The 18,265-nt window shown below is 34.4% G+C and overlaps 1 protein-coding gene across 1 annotated transcript; it reads left to right on the top strand.

The window, feature by feature from the left end:
• The first annotated feature begins 8,754 nt into the window (after positions 1-8,754).
• LOC136817602 (uncharacterized) lies at positions 8,755-11,019 on the top strand. Its single transcript, XM_067073929.1, has one exon. The coding sequence runs from the start codon at positions 8,755-8,757 to the stop codon at positions 11,017-11,019; it is 2,265 nt and encodes a 754-aa protein (XP_066930030.1).
• The last annotated feature ends 7,246 nt before the right edge of the window (positions 11,020-18,265 follow it).

An 18,265-nucleotide genomic window follows, 5' to 3' on the forward strand; every position in this document is an offset into this window, starting at 1 on the left:
CTCATTTTATCGGGAATTGTATGGGGAATGAGATGAGAGGGTTTGTAAGGCTTGAGTACGACTTTCAAATTTGGCTGAATTTTTAGTCATTTTCAGTTGATGACGTCATCAAAATAGAAAACATGCGATATCTCGAGTTTGAATAAGAGTTGAGAGGTCGTTGACCCCTCATTCTATCGGGAATTTTATGGGGAATAAGATGGAATCGGAAAGGAGTTTGGAAATGGCTAACCCCTCTTTGGATCGGAAAATTTATCGAGAATGTAATGAGAGAGGGGTGTTACGAGGCCTTAGGACGACTTTAAATAAAACTTGGTTAACATTTGGGTAAGCAGCATGAGAAAATCAAAACAAAACAGCCGAAAAGAACTGAACTCTCTGAATAAATAATGGGAAAACGTAAAAAAAAACGATGATGAGCTCTTACTCCATTCTTTCCAAAAAGTCAGTGAAATTAAAACTGATGAAATATATAGAAATTATTACAAAACAACTCGACACACACGTGACACGACCCAAAGTAAATAAATTCAATTTTCGGCAATTTCGTTCGTTTCGTGAAAACCAAACAGTTCTTTTTATGAATGTATGCATAAAAACTTGAAATTCTTTGATACTTGTCAAGAATATTTTCCATAACAAAACGAGGGAAATTCAATATCTTTGTCTTTGATTAAACCATAAACCAGGTAAAACGAGGGATTTGTGTAAAAAGTCTCTTGTGTCTCTCCCAATCCTCCACAAAACTGTGTCTTTGCCTTTTCAGCATCAATTCTTCAACAATCAACACTTTTTACTTCGAAAATTCAACCCAATTAGTTTTTGTTGCAAAAATGTTGTTTCAGACCATTCATAGCTTAAACCAGTATACATTTTCTCATCTATGCATCGAAACAAAAACATCGAAAGTGTTATCAATCTGATAGAGAAACGCATTAATGAAGAATTTCTTCTCAATCGAAAAAATTCAATGCATCTTCTTTTTCTGTGTTTACTGTAATGTATAATCACATCTCTGAAAAAGCTGCTGCATTTATTTTGAAGCTTCTGGATCGATAAAATTTTTCTTTATTTTGATGTGCATAATTTTGGCGGGAACTTCGGTCGAATGTTTTTGTTCGAATCTAAAATTCGAATCTAACAAGATTTTCGAACAAAAACATTCGAAATTATAGAGACCCGGAAGTTATTTTTCATTTTTTAACTTTGGAATTTTTGCTTCCTTTAGCTTTCCGAGTTATTATTGATCTTCTAACTCGGGAAATAGTTGGCTCTATAGAATCCCTTTCGCTTTGCGAACACGAGATTCGTTCTCCGTGCGTAACCCCTTTTACGATTGATTACGCACGGAGCGAGCGTAAGCGAGCGGAGTGCGACTCTTTTGGCAAACGCATGCGCGTAAGCAAAATTTACAAAATTTCAATGATATGCGGGTACTAAAAATGGAAATTCAGTTGTTTTTTTTCACCTTTTTTTTCGTCTAGCCGCTATTCCAACATGTTTAGCCTCTGGAATGTTTCAACTTTAAAAATTTCGTGAAAATTAGCGTTTTTTAAGAAGAAGTCGTTGCAGTGTCAATCTTTCGCAAATTTAAAAACCCACTTTCCCTTGGAAAAAATTGACGTTTTTTAGTTTTTTGGGACCCTTGGGGCATAAGGTACCTGTTGACCGCAAAATTTTCAAAATTTGCGAATTGACCGTTGACAACATTAGGGGTAAAGGGACCCAATGACGTCACGGGTTTGGGAAAAACTTCAAAATGCGATATCTCGAGTTTGAAGAAGAGTGGAGAGCTCGTTGACCCCTCATTCTATCGGGAATTTTATGGGGAATGAGATGAGAGGGTTTATAAGGCTTGAAAGGACTTTTAAATTTGGCTGAATTTTTAGCCATTTTCAGCTGATGACGTAATCAAAATAGAAAACATGCGATATCTCGAGTTTGAAGAAGAGTTGAGAGGTGGTTGACCCCTCATTAGATCGAGAACTTTATGGGGAATGAAATCGAAAGGTTTATAAGGCATAAGTAGGACTCTAAAATCTGGCTAAATTTTAAGCCATTTTCAGCTGATGACGTCATCAAAACAAAAAAGTGCGATAACTCGAGATTGGAAAGAAATTGGGAGGTCGTTGACCCCTCATTCTATCGGGGATTTTATGGTGAATAAGATGGGAGGGTTTATAAGGCTTGAGTACGATTTTTAAATTTCGCTGAATCTTTAGCCATTTTCAGTTGATGACGTCATCAAAACAAAAAAATGCGATAACTCGAGATTGGAAAGGAGTTTGGAAATGGCTAACCCCTCTTTGGATCGAAAAATTTATCAAGAATGCAATGAGAGAGGGGTGTTATGAGGCCTTAGGACGACTTTAAATAAAAATTGGTTAACATTTGGGTAAGCAGCGTGAAAAAATCAAAACAAAACAGCCGAAAAGAACTGAACTCTCAGAATAAATAATGGAAAAACGTAAAAAAACTATTTTTTAATGAGCTCTTACTCCATTCTTTCCAAAAAGTCACAGTCAGTGAAATTAAAACTGATGAAATACATAGAAATTATTACAAAACTACTCGACACACACGTGACACGATCCAAAGCAAATAAATTCAGCTTTCGCCACTTTCGTTCGTTTCGTGAAAACCAAACAGTTCTTTTTATCAATGCATGCCATAAAAACTTGAGATTCTTTAATACTTGTCAAGAATATTTTCCTTAACAAAACAAGGGAATTTCAATGTCTTTGATTAAACCAGGTAACCAACGAGGGATTTTTGTAAAAAATCCCTTGTGTCTCTCTCAATCCTCCACAAAACTGTGTCTTTGACTTTTCAGCATCAATTCTTCAACAATCAACACTTCATTACTTCGAAAATTCGACACGTTTACAGCTTGACGATAGTTGAAAGTCGAAAAGTTCGCCCCAATTAGTTTCTGTTGCAAAAATGTTGTTTCAGACTATTAATGGCTTAAACCAGTATGCATTTTCTCATCTATGCATCGAAACAAAAACATCGAAAAGTGTTATCAATCTGATAGAGAAACGCAATAATGAAGAATTTCTTCTCAATCGAAAAAATACAATACATCTTCTTTTTCTGTGTATAGTAATGTATAATCATTTCACTGAAAAAGCTGCTGCGTTTATTTTGAAGCTTCTGGATGAAAAACTTTTTCTTTATTTTGATGTGCATAATTTCAGCGGGAACTTCAGTCGAATGTTTTGGTTCGAATCTTAAATTCGAATCTAACAAGATTTTCGAACAAAAACATTCGAAATTATCTAGAGACCCGGAAGTTATTTTTCACTCGATTTTCATTTTTTAACTTTGGAATTTTTGCTTTCTTTAGCTTTCCGAGTTATTTTTGATTTTCTAACTCGGGAAATTGTGCTTCCTTTAACTATCCGAGTTATTTTTCTTTTTTTAACTTTCTGTAAATAGACTAAATCTATTAAATTTTACGTTGAATAAAAAGGCTCGCCTCGCTCGTAAATTATTTCTCGTATTGCACTCAAAGTCATGCGATAACTATTACTTATTGAGTCTTCATTGGATTGGTAATCATCGATAGATAGAATCTATCGGATCAATTAGAAATCGATTTTATTTCAGTAAAGCTAAAAATTTATTACCCTTTCGCGGTGACGACATTTAGGGCCAAAATGACGTCCTCGTCACAAGATTCACAGTATTTTGAGTTTTGATTTGATCCGTTTTAAGTTGTAATTTTTAGATTTATGAAATTTTGGATTTTCGGAATTTGTTTGGGGTTTGGGATTTTCGGAAAAAGAGTACGTACGATATTCTTTTGAGCAGCGGATTGATAGCCTTCACCTCTTCTTACATAACTAGTGTGGGCTTGAGGCGTCTATAGAATCATTTCGCTTTGCGAACACGAGACTCGTTCTCCGTGCGTAACCCCTTTTACTATTGATTTAATTTTTAAGAAAGTTTTCTTTGTATATAGTAAGTGACTACTAATTTCTTGTTTTCTCCTTGTTGCGGTTAGGGTAAAATGTAAAAATTGTACATATACATTCTCAAACAATCGTTATTCCTTTACTATTCTACTACAGGTCAAGACATTCAGGGACAAATTCTTTTTAGCATAATCTTGAGTTGCGGGAATTAAAATATTTCATATATATAATGTTTTGAATGATATTTTTTTATAAATAACTTCAGAGGGATGTCTACATCGTGTAAAGTTTAGCCAATTTTAGCTATTTTTTAACAATAAATTTGACTGTTGGAAAAAAGAAAATGTCTGACTTGTTGTCGCCCTTTGCTGAAAAAGCAAGATTTTGATTAGGGCATCTTTTGGGCATTGTTTCTTGGCAAATTTCTTCCAGTCTGTACAGAGAGATTACACACCAGATCTGAAGTCAATCTGAAGAGTGCTCTAGGATTTATGGCAATTTTAATGCTACATAAGTTAATGTAAAATTTGGTTTCGCAATAGCAGACAGCATAATGTTTAAATAAAGAAGTTAGCAAAACAGAACTAAAACTTAAATTTTATCCTTATTTTTTTAAATTTATACAGGAAATCAAGAAAAAAACAAATTTATAATTTAGAGATTACTTCAGAGATTTTAATTAGGGTGAGAATTTGTTCTGGCATTTTTTGGTTTAATTTCTCGAAACCCTGAAAAAGCTCAGTTTTTACTCCAATCAGCCGATTAAAAGCAATTAAAAGGCCATTTGTAGAATATGTAGTACGATATGTCTGAGAAAATAGATTATTTTATCTTTTTTTAAATAATCATTTTTTTCCAGCGAGGATTTTGATAAGACTTTCAAGTAGCATTGTATGGTAGCAATAACAGCATATTGCTGTACCATGAACGTCTACAACTTCTACCTAAGGCCAGAATATAATTATATTTAAATATAGAATATGGTGAATTTGAAATATAAAATTTTGTAAACAAATTGTCTTCAATTGTCAAACTATCCTGTTTTGATATTTTGTATCAGAATAAAACTCTTCTCTAGCTGCCAGAAGCACATAGTTTACCTTCAAATTGATACCATCTTCCAGACGAACAAAAATTAAAAACTTCAAAATGATTTCCTGTGGCTATAATTATACTTCTATACTACTGAACATGTGCAATATAAAAAATATAAAAGTTAAAAATTAGTATATAACTTGTAGAACTTCTAACAAAAAAAAAATGGGGAGTATTGAAAAGAAGGTAAATAGCTGTTTTTATCAGAAGGGAAGTGTGTAAAATGATACTAAATGTACAGCAAGTGTGGTGTCTTCGAGTTAAATTAGTTAAAAAGAAAAATGAAGGTTATGGAAGTAAAAATATTAACAAAAAACCTGTTAGTCTTTGTGGTGATTATTACCGAAGTCAAAGTATGCTAAACATATGAAGCATGGCTCTTAAAATTTAAATACTTGTTGCAAATAAATTGCAAACTAACATTCTAAATTTGAGCTACAAAATAAACCCAAGAATTTCATGCAAGAAACTCCTTCAGCCAGTAGAAAAATAAGAGTTGATGCTGTACGTTTTCGAATGTTTTGAAAGTGGTCGAACCGAATCGTCAATAATACGCAAAGGCAAATCCACGGCTTTTTTCAGTTTTTTTCTGTTGCGCCAAATTGGTATCGTCTAGACTGTAAACATCTCAGCCACTGCTTAGTCCACCCGAATTTATCCCGCCTCTATCACCTAAACTATTCCCTTTTTTAGTGATCTTGTGTAGACGATAGGATCGTCTAATTGTACATTTACTGTCACCATATTTCTCGTCCATCATGTCCCCCACAGCCATTTCCTCAAGTAAATCAACAGGTTATGGGCCCAGCAGTCAGTGGCAGAACTTAGTTTTCGATGGCAACGAAAGGAAGTTTGAACTTTGGGAGACAAAGGTACTTGGATACATGAAGTTGAAAAAGTTGAAAAATATTTTCACAACCACTGATGAAATCACTAACGAACAAAACGAAACAGCTTTTGCTGAGCTAATCCAATTTCTAGATGAACGTTCATTGAGGCTGGTGATGAGGGGAGCCCAGGACGATGGAAGGCAAGCTTGGAAAATCCTCAAAGAACATTATGCAATTGGAAGCAAACCTAGAATTATAACACTATACAATGAACTGTCTACTCTGAAGAAATCACACTGTGAATCAATTACCGATTTTCTATTACGCACAGAAAATGCAACAATTTCCCTTTGCACAGTCAAAGAACAAGTCAGTGACTCCTTACCTATAGCCATGGTGCTTAAAGGACTGCCAGACGAATACAAAACATTTGTGGCTGTTACCACACAAGCCGAGAATGTTGACGATTTTTCAAAATTCAAAACTTCAATAAGACATTTTGAAGAAACCGAAAGTTCACGTAGTCAATCAGGATCTACTAATCAAAATTCTTCTGTCATGAAAATTAACAATACATCAAACATATCGAAACCGATCGTGTGCTATTCACGTTGTGTCCCGGGTCACAAATCCTCAAAGTGCGTCAAGAAGAAAGGAAAATGGTGTAGCATTTGTAAAAACAAATCTCACAACACGAATAATTGTAGAAAGAAAAAGGACAGTGCTAACACAGTGTCAAACAGTGAAATCCATTCCTTTGTATTCAAGGCAAATGACCAAAGCCCAAATATTGAAGCTTCTAACAATACTTTCCTTATCGATTGTGGAGTCACAACCCATATCGTGAATGATAAATCCTGTTTTATAGACATTGATGAATCTTTCAACCCAGCCGACCTATCGAGCTAGCAGATGGTACCACAGTAAATGGAATTTCCAAACAAAAAGGAACTGTCATTACCCAGTTTATTGCTTCTGATAATAACTTTATGGATGTTAAACTTTCAGACGTGTTTTTTATTCCTGATTTTCAACAATGTATCTTTAGTGTAAAATCAGCTACGTCTCACAGCTGCAAAGTAATCCTTTTGGAGAACATGGATGAGGTTAACATTTAGCTTGAGTAATAAAGTTATTTGACAGCTTTTTCGTTAATCAAAAAAAGATTTACACTATTATTGAACAAGATCTCTCCCTGGAATTGTATGGAATAGTAGTACTTTTTCGGCTGTACCAGTCTGACTACAATCAACTTCTTCCTGGGGTAATTCTATTGATTGGTATGTCTTGACTGCAGCAATGTTATTAACTTCTTTCTGAAACACCTAGAAGGATACCTGTGTTGGTTGCATTTTCTCCATTGGTAAAGTGTGATCTCTATCATCATTTTGGGGTAGTGGTACTTGTTGAGTGTTCTTGAGTGCACCAGTACGATTAAAATCAACTTCATTTAAGGATTCTTCTTGGGATGGCTGTGTTCATTGGAATTGCTGCACGTCTACAGTGCGGTCTTTATCAACATCTTTGGATTCTGGTTGTGGATGGATTTTGTCCACTACAACAGGAGTGTGATCTCTATCAACATCTTCAGTTTCTTGTTGCGGTTAGAATTCCTCCACTATTGCAGTGCGGTCTTTATCAGCATCTTCAATTTCTTGTTGTGGTTGGAATTTTTCCACTACTGCAGCAGTCTGGTCTCTATCAATATCTTCGGATTCTTGCGTTGGTTGGATTTTTTTCTACTGATACAGCATGATGTTGTGAGTTCCAAAGCTTTGGATGAGTTACACTAAAAAATTTGATATTTTTAGTGGTCAAAGCTGTACATTTATCAGAAAAAAGATTTCAAATTAATACCTATTATGCTTTGAGGTAATTGGGTGGTTTGGAGTACAATGAAGGGGATTTTTAACAGGGTAAAAAGGGGAGGTGGTTTTGAATAACTCCACAAAAAGTTTTAAAAACACATTTTAGGCACTAGCCTAGTACCACAACTATATACCCCCTGCTTAAGGCTAAAAAGTACTGAAATCCAGCAAGAGCAAGATTCAAAGTATTATAGATTTATAACTCTTTGAAGAATTTTTGCATGAAACCAGATGCACTCCCGATAAACCTTTTATTCCGGTTAAGCAAAAGCGAAAATTATCAACTTCTTCAAAGAAAAACGCAATGAAAGATGTACGATATAATATGGATGAGGTCAAAAAGAGGTTGTTTAGAAAAAGTGACCAGAGTAGAAAGAGATATTTTCGGCATAACCAAGATGAATTTGAAAAGGAAACAAGAGAGAGAATCTGCTAAAAAAAGAATGAAAGCAGCAAGATGTAATAACGACGAATTTGAAAAAGAAAAGGCTCGAAAATCCGCCCATGCTAAATGAAGAATTTAAGGGATAACCAAGATGAATTTGAAAAAGAAAAGGTTCGAAAATCCGACCAGGCCAGAAAGAAGAATTTAAGGGCTAACCAAGACAAATTTGAAAAAGAAAATGATCAAAAATCTCCTGGGGAAAGAATGAAAGATTATCGAAGTTTTCATACAGCGCAACAACAAAAGGAGTTTGAAAAAGTTCAAAATGATAGTATGGTTGATCCATCAATAACTTTAACTAAAGCGTTTGAAATTTTGAAACAAAATTTTGATTCTGCAATAAAAGAAGGTCCGACAAATAATAATGTGTCACATTTGCATTAAGTGGGAATATAAAGGAAATGGTAAGAACTTTCTCAATAAAGAATATGAAGAATTTGCGATTTTTGATAAATGTGATACTTCAAATAAAGATTGTGACCCGGAAAAAAGTTATTGGATTTGCTATTCATGCGATAAAGCAATAAAAAAAGAAATATTACCTGTTCAAGCTGTCAGCTCAAATAGCTGAATTACAAGATTTCTGTCCAATAGAAATGATGCTTGTTTCACAAATTATCCCATTTATGTTCATAGTTCCAAAGCACAAAGGTGGACAACAAGGTTTGAAAGGACAATGTGTCATGGTACCGGCAAATTTAGACAAAATTCAGAAGATACTACCTAGAGTTTGCAGTGACGAGTTTTTGATATCACTTGCTTTGAAAAGACGATTAACAGATTCCGTTAATAAGCAAAACATTCGTCCCGCTTCTGTCGCTAATGCATTAGAAAAATTCGAAATAAATAAATTCTATGAAAATGTTGTACCAAATTCAAAATGGGAAGACGAAAGTTTACGATCAGATCCAGAACTGTGGAGACTTTTGACAGATAAGAATGCAAAGCCTCAGGATGATGAAAGTGATAGTGATGATAACATCGAAGGTAATAATAATGATCTTGAAAAACAAATAAGTGATAAAGGTTCTTCACAGCCAACCTTATTGTATAACATAGATGGGGCAATGATTTCGTCAAATGAAGCTGTCGAAATTACTCACAGGCAGTCTCTATCATCTGAAATATCTTCTGATCAAATTGTCAATATCGCCCCCTGTGAAAATGAACTTCCTGTTTCTTTTTACTCAGAACCTGATTGGGAAGCTCTAGCTTTTCCAGGCCATTACCCCGATGCAAAGAATTATTTCAATTCGCCAAGAGAAAGAAAAATTACTCCAATAAAATACGCCCATGCGAGATTGAAGTCTCTTGATGATAGATTTGCTTCAGGTCCACAATATATTTTCAATGCATTACATTGGACTGAAAGTTCGAACGTTGCCAGTGCGATTAGCTTTTCACAACAAAAACATTTTCAAGGTGATATAACTGCAGGAAGATTAAGAAATCCTGATAACATTAAACAAATGATTAGTGATGACCAAATTTTTCAAAACTCTTTCAAGAACATAAGAGGAACCCCTCAATGGTGTCATAATATGATGTTAGATGTTTTAGCCAAATGCAGGGTTTTTGGAGTTAGTACCTTTTTTGTTACTTGGACAGCAGCTTTGTTTAAATGGACTAACATTGTAAAAGTTGTTGCTACCCAATATGGTGAAAATCTAACTGATGAGGATGTAAATAAAATGGACTGGAGTGAAAAACTTAAATACTTCAAAAGGAATCCTGTTACAGTAGCTAGACAAATTGACCATATTTTCAATAAAGTGTTTCCTAAAATGCTTATGAGCGGAATGCATCCTATCGGACAGATTTTGAATTATGATAATCGAAGGGAGTTTCAACATCGAACCGGACTAGAGCACGTTCATGCACAAGTACATATTAAAGCTGCTCCTCAAATCAACGAGAAAGACAGCAGTAACGATCAGGAAGTTGTTCATTTCATTGATAAATACATCACCTGCTCACTATCTGATAAGGGAGAATTTCCTAAATTACACAATTTAGTTAACACGGTTCAAAAACATCACCATACTACGACATGTAGAAAGAAAAAGGGTTCCCGATGTAGATTTAAAGCTACTTGGCCCCCATGCGAAGAAAGTCGAATTATTCGGGGTGAACAGATCGATAAAAATGAGTATAAGCAATGCAAAAGAGTTCTCGATAAAGTTCTTGATCAAATCAATAGCTGTAGCGCTGATCTCCAAAATGTTACTCTTGATGATTTATTGTTATCTTGTGATCTTACCGGAAGTGAATACTTTTCTGCTTTGAAGAAAGTTCAGAAAAAACTTACGGTGATTTACAAGAGAGCACCGAATGAAACCAATATTGGCCAGTACAATACTGTTATGATTAGCCTTTTACAGTCTAACATGAATATCCAGTACGTCACAAATATGTATGCAGTTTTGGCATATATCACTTCCTATATTTGCAAACCGGAACGCAATATGAGCGAACTTATGAAAAAGGCACATAAAGAAGCAACTGGAAAAGCTGTTAAGGATAAACTACGTGCAATAGGCAATGTTTTCTTGACAAAGCGTGAAGTGTCAAGTCACGAAGCTATTAAAAGAACACTTTCTCTTAAAATGAGAACCTCGAATATTGACACAGTGTATATTCCAACTGGACCAAAAGAGAAGCGTGTTAGAATGTTGAAAAGTCCCTCTGACCTAGCCAAGCTTGAATCCGAATCAAAAAATGTGTACAAGAAGAATATGGTTGACAAGTACCAAAATCGTCCAAATAAGTTAAAATATATGTGTTATGCTGATTTTTCAACCACATATACTTATCCAAAACCAAATGAAGACGATGAAGAACAAAATGAAACAGATGATTAATTAGATACTCATGAAAACTCAATCAGATTACCCAAAAATATCACATTAAAAAATGGAATAGGAAAAATGAAAAAGAGAAGTCGCCCCTGCGTGATGCGTTACCATAAAGTCAGTAAACTTAAAAATAGAGAAGAATACTTCTTGGTACTCCTCCAACTTTACATGCCCTGGGAAAACGAAGATGTTATTAAAGGAAGTTTTGCAACATGCGAGGAAAAATTTACTGAGATAAAAGATGAAATAATGCCAAATATTTTAAAACATGATATTAACTTCAGCAGAAAAGATGATATTGATATTATGATGTGCCTATTTATGATAATTCTGATTCAGAAAATAGCAGTGAAGATGAAGATGATACTGACTATGGTATGATTTATCCTGATTTAATAGATTTGGATAATGAAAATGACGGCAATGATGACATAAACGTGCCTTCCTCAGTACCATTTACAACAGCTCAACGGAATCCGGATATGCCACTTGACCTATTTTACAACATGTGCTCTAACTTCAATGAAAAGCAACGAAACTTTTTCAACTACCTCTTCAAGTATGTCATCGCTCTTAAACTAGCTGAGACAAATCCACTTCTAGAGAAACCGAATGCATTTAGACTTTTATTAAGTGGTGGGGCAGGTGTAGGAAAAAGCTTTTTGGTCAAAATATTAACTGAACAACTGAAAAAGATTTTGAAAGAACCAGGACAAAACTACGACAAAGAGCCTTCTGTTCTTGTTACTGCATCCACTGGAAAAGCTGCAGCAAATATTGATGGAACTACTCTTCATTCTGCTTTTAAATTACCCATATATGGAGAGGGAGCTTTTTTCGTTAAGAAGAAATTAAATGGGGATGAAATGAACATTTTGAGAAAAAAGTATTTAAAAGTGTTATTTGTCGATGAAATTTCGATGATAGGAGATAAAAGTTTTAATGATTTAAATCTAAGGCTGCAAGAAGTCAAAGAAAACGATGTAGAATCTTTTGGTGGTGTATCAATATCATTAATTGGAGATTTCTTTCAACTAGTCCCTGTTGGTCAAGATTCTATTTACGAGCCTAAACCTTTCAATTACGTGTGAGAAGAGTTTTCACCTTATGAATTGGATGAGATCGTTAGACAGAGTGGGGATTCAGAATTTGCAGCTCTACTAAATAAATAAATAATCACACCACTGTTGATGTTGAAAAAATCAACTCATTTGAACATACTGACACGACTAAATGGCCTGAGAATTTTATGAAAATGTATCTAACAAATCATTTGAAAGACCAACAGAATGACATGTCCTTGAGAAGGTGTGATGATTATCGCAATAAACATACCTCAATTGCAAAAGATGAATCAAGATCAAAAGTAACCTTGAACAAAAATGTCCCGATCAATGAAACTGCAGGACTACCAAAAGAAGTGACATTTTGTGTTGGAGCCAGAGTCATGCTAACCATTAACAAAGATATAGAGGACAAATTGGTAAATGGATCAACAGGGATTGTAAAATATAGTCAAGGCATTAGAGATAACAAACCATCAGGATTGATACTGGTTCAATTTGACAACCCTTCCGCAGGTAACAAATTAAAAGGCTCAAGATATCGGGGTGAGTTAAAAACGTGTGTTCCAATTTTGCCAGAAACTTTGACATTTAGGATAAAAGATAATATTTCAGTAACACGCAAGCGATTTCCATTAATTGTTGCATTTGCAACTACCATTCATAAAGCGCAAGGAAGTACATTGGAATACGCCAGTGGAGATCTAGATCGATCAACAAGAAGTGGTAAAGGATTAGTATCAGTGGGACCAGGATTACTTTGCACTTGTCTTTCACGTGCAACTTCGAGTGAAAGGATTCGCTCATTGAATTTCAATCCTGAGAAACATGTTGTTGTCAATAAAAAGGCCAAAGTAGCTATGCAAGAAATGAGAACAAATAAGGTCCTATCAATATTACATCCATTGGAAGAAATGAAGGGCGCGACTTTATGTTTATTCAACATAAGATCATGGAACTTACATATTGAACATTTTCTATCAGATAGTATTCACACATCAAGATGTTGCTTATTATGTTTTACAGAGAATGGCACTAACATTAGAAAGAGATTAGATGACAATCCAGAACTTCAAACTTGGACAATCATCCATGAAAAAACTGAACATGGTTTGGCTATCAGTTATGATACGACACAAGTGAAAATCATGAAGAGGTTGGACACTGTAAGTGATATTGAAATGCTTCCAGTTTTGGTCAGTTTAAGCAACTCACTATTTTTCATCGTATTGTTTTACAGACCTCCAACTAGCTCTATTCGTTTATTCATACAATTGCTTCAGATTGAACTTGATCAACTTCGAGAACAATTCGATGCAGCAGAGTACTCAACTCTCATTCTTGGTGATTTCAATTTGCCTGATAACAGAGATTGCCTGAATCAAGTCTTGCCACCAAACATTTTTCATCAACGCTGTCAATACCCGACCCACATCGACGGAAATATCTTAGATCTCGTTTTTGATGACCATTGCAACAACCCTGCTAAGTGGATGCCATCACCTAACAGCGATCACTTTTCTATTTTTGTTGATGTCATTCCAAAATCTTATATATTTTTTTATAATTGTGATTTTAATTATAGTATATAGATACTGTATTAATTGAAATAGGAGTGTATTTTTATTTTTGTTATTTGTTAAATTAAAAAATGTATATATGAAGTCTGTTAATAGTATACTGTATATTGAGTTGTGAATAGCTTGTTTCTGCCTATCCCCTTCCCTATCCTCTATCCCGACACTCTCCCCGATCTATGATGAAAAGGAAAACTGAAAGCTACAACGTTATTTTTACTTCAGTTTTATTTCTGAATGATTGATTAATGTGTCAATATAATGTGGCCCGAAAAATTCCCACAAAATTGAATATGTGAGCTGAGAACAATAGATTTTAAATGTCTAATTTAAAGTCTCCTTCAAATTAGCTGGCCGAGATCTTCTGAGAATTCCTTGTGATTGAATTATTGAACTTTTCAATATTTTTTGTAAATTAGCATCATACACAAAAGAAAGTTAAAGTAGGTTTTCTTTAAATATCTTTCCTGTGCATTTGAAACTGATTTTTTTTTATAGAAACTTTAGTAAAAAACAGTTTTTCGTTTCGGATCATTTGGTTTGATTTGTTTAATATTTTAATCTTATTTGTGGAGCTACAAATGTTTGATTATATCTTACCCCAATTACAGTATTGCATTATTATATATAATTAGCACTATATTTAACTTTTGAACTATTTAAATTCACGATATTGATTTTACTGCTCAATAACATAAAAAAAAACTTGAAAGCGTGCCCATTTTTCTGTTAGGCTAATGACAAAAATTGGTTCTATGAATGATCTTTAAATTGAAGACACGAGTCTTGAATTTTGACCTTGGATTTTTTAATCAGTTAGAAAAATCTTTACATCAATCATTTACTTAAATATAAAAATTTACATCGATCAAGCATTTCGAAATACTGTATACGTTTTTTTTTACTAGAACACCTAAAATTTGGCTGAGCCTTGATGTGCTTATTTTTTTAGCAATTTTCAGCCTAAAATGTTCTTAAATGCGTTCTTAGTTTTTCAGACTACTCTAAATCGACAATATCATGAAAAATAAAGAACACTTAAAATTGGTACAATTTGGATAATATTTGACTCTCGATTTTAGAAAATACAGTTGTTGATACAGTAGTTGGGTTAAAACTGCTTGAAAAGAGGAAAAAATTGCAGTTTCTTGTCATTTTTTTTTCCAAACTGAGGCTGGGCATGTTCTTAGGATGCTCTTAATTTTTCGACAAATTTCAGCCTCAATTGTTCTTATAAACTGGGTTCTAATAAAAAAAAACGTGTAGTCCGTTCGTTTTGGGACGTAACTAGACGTAACAGAAAGATCTTCGATTTACGTAACATAACAGTTTTGTTTTTACGCAATTTATCTTTCAATTATCCAATAATTTTCGCTATAACACACGTGTCTCTTCTTCCGCATTTTGACCTTTGCTCTTTTTTAAAAAGTGTGCAACATAAAGCAGCTGGGCCAGTGTCACTTCTTTTTTTTATTTGCAATTTCATACAGTTACATGACACTGTAAAAAATAATTTTCTTAAGGTAGATATTTTTCTTGATTTAAGAACATTCATCTCAAATTTAGATTTTATCTATAATATCTAGAGAAGTTTAGAAAAAGAATCTTGATGTAAAGAAAACTTTATACATCTAGATAAATTTTCTCGTTATATCTTAAAACAAGACAAAATTTGTTCTAAAAAGACTAAGTTCGTTTTATAAAAACTTAACACTTTTTTCATGAATCATTACACATTAGGTGAACTTCGCATCAAAATAGTTAGGATATCATAAAGTGTATGGAAAGTTATGTTTTTTGAAATTGCAACTACCAAAAATACCAAAAAGTGACATAAAATATTTGAGCCGGTAGAGGTTAAGCTTTCAGTTTAATTAATGTTTCTCGAACCGTGAAAGAAATCTACAGTCTTCTAACTAAAGACATGAAAACAGAGAAGTGTAAAATCAAAATCAGCATATTCTCTTCAAATTTGCAAATATTTCTACATACGAAAAGAATAAAAAGAAAAGGTATGGTTTCTTATAAAAATCATGTCATTGAACGATTTATTCGTGCATGGGATTTCTTCCTTTTAGGTGTTCTTCAATGATTGTAGATAAATCGTATTTAAGAGGGACGATTAGTTTTTTCTCACGAATAGTTTTGACAACTTGATATATGTTGAAATCAAGTAACCGATTTATTTGCCAGATCGATTGGTCTTTCGTTTCTGAGACAGAGTATCCGTTGAACTGTTTATCAAAATATAATGTTTCCAGTTGATCAACCAAAAATATTATCTTTCTCCCGCATAAAGGGATTCTATTTAATTTTCCAAATATGGGCAAAAGCGATTCCCTAACTGCCCCAACAGCCACGATGCTTTTGTCTATCACGAAATTATTACCATAAAAGGTCAACCACTTTAGGGAATATATTGACTTACACCGCGGTAAATCTGGAAACGAACGGCGAAAGAAATTAACGTCCTTTTTGTCGAGCTTCCCGGACCATCGATTCGAGAAGAAGATAGAATAGAATGTTCTGGTCCATCTTGCAGCATGTACTCGTATCGTACGTATCTGTTTGCCAACGACATTGGCAAGTTCTTAAAGCTCGCAACAGGAGTAAAAGATTTGAATCTTTTGTGGAGTGCCTCAAACCGCATGCAGCAATACCGTACAGGAGTACCAAATTGGAAAATGTATCTTGGAATTTCCAAAAGATAATGATGCTTGGGAATAAGGTGGCTATCTGGGAAAAGCTGGTTGAACTGTTTGTAGTGTTCTGAGGTTAATTGCTCCAATAGAATAATGGCGCCGTCATTCATAACTGGAGAGTATACAGTGCTGACTCTTCTTCGTGAACGAATTGCTCCAAAATAAAAGGAAGTACTTTGATGAATATGCGAGAGTTTTCAGCACTATACTTAAGATTACTCTCGCCAGTGACGAAAACTGACGGTTTCAAACCCTCTGGTTTGCTGCGAAGATCAGTTGCTGTAAAATTGAATTTATCCAATTGAGCATTAAATTCGCCAATTGTAAACAGCCCCTGATCCATCAAGGCACTTAGAGCTCATTGACATTCGTATGGTACTACGACCTCTAGCATTACATGCATGATGTCGTGATGGAATTGCTTCGTTACATCGAAATCTGGTAGAACATGCAAACTGGACAAACAATTTATCCCGTGCTCTGTGCTTAAGGTGTCACGAGCTTTTCGAGTTGTAGCATTTTCGATATCATTTCAATACTCAAGATGAGACGTAAGATCTCTCTCCTGAAAAGAATCTCGGTCAAAATTGTTCCTGACTCTCCTTGAGTGGCAAAACAAAATCTGCATTTTCTCAGTGAAAACCCAACACCAATTTTAAACCCACTGGTTTTTTGTTGGCCTTCTGTGTCACCAAGGCATAAAATCACTCTCCCAAAACGTTTAACAGGTTCTCCCTTGATCATAAAATTCACCCCATTATAAATAAAGACTGTTCATTTCTTCTAAAAAGGGTTTTAAAACAGAGTCAAAACCATATTCAGAAAGGAGAGTCTTCTTAATCGAGGCAAAAAGGCGTATGGTTGATAACTTTGAGCGAAGTCTTGGAGAAAGATTTAATAGTGTCCAGTAAAACTTGACTAGTGTCCAGTAAAACTTGACAAGGTTGTGTTTTCCTTTACGATTTCCCAATGGGTTGCACATTTCCAAGCCATCTTGAAAAACCAAAATATAAAAGTATGGATTATCTCGGTCAACTTCTCTGTCAGCAAGGAAATCTCCGTCTGGGATATCATAATAAACTCCTGAAAAAAACGTTTGAAAAAAGGTTTGGAAATTTCTAATACACATTTTTTATAAGCAACCAAGAAAAAAGTCCCAATCACACCATCGCGCAAACTGCTGGGGGCCTCTTTGACGCAGGTAGATCATCAGAGAATAAGTTATACCAACTGCAAACCAAAAGATTGACGAAAGAAAAGCAGTTTAGTTTAATTCATTGGAATGTAAGCAGTTACAAATACCAAACATAAAAAAACACGCCATATGCTAAAACTTTGAAAGAGAGATTTCGACATACAAACAATACAATAACTACCTTCAGCTGTCTTTTTTTTTAACTGGTTTCAGAAGCTCTTTGGCAAGATTGTCATCAGAGAGCATTTCAGCTAGGGTGTCAAGTACGGAAATGAAAGCAAACGTGTCATCACACTCTTGTAGAACCTTCTCACCATTTCGCTTCCTCTTGTATCTGAAAGACTTCCCCAGGGACATTTCGACTGGTTTGAGGTGAATGATTTCATCAAGGAATTTGTCTTGGAGATACTTGGTATTGAGGCCAGTGAAAGGGTTGATGATTTCATTACTTTCTTCACAAATTGCTTGATATGTATCTTCTTGTCCGTCAAGACTTTGTTTTTTCACTATGTCCATACAAAGATTAACTGTTGTATCAAACAGTGCTGACGTGGTTGAGACGGTGCAGTCAATGATATGCTATAACATAATAGACCATTTGTCATAGAGTCCACCCTGTTGAATAATTTTAAGTAGTCCAGCAGAAAAACAATGATATAGCCATGGTATAATTATTACAATATGCATAATACAATAATTATACATGGCTATATC

This window comes from Clytia hemisphaerica, unplaced genomic scaffold (genome assembly GCF_902728285.1).
Source record: "Clytia hemisphaerica strain Z4C2 unplaced genomic scaffold, Clytia hemisphaerica genome assembly, whole genome shotgun sequence".
NCBI lineage: Eukaryota > Metazoa > Cnidaria > Hydrozoa > Leptothecata > Clytiidae > Clytia > Clytia hemisphaerica.

Excerpts from the sequence above, each read along its gene's own strand:
- LOC136817602 (XM_067073929.1), top strand. The coding sequence starts at position 8,755 with ATGATGCTTGTTTCACAAATTATCCCATTTATGTTCATAGTTCCAAAG.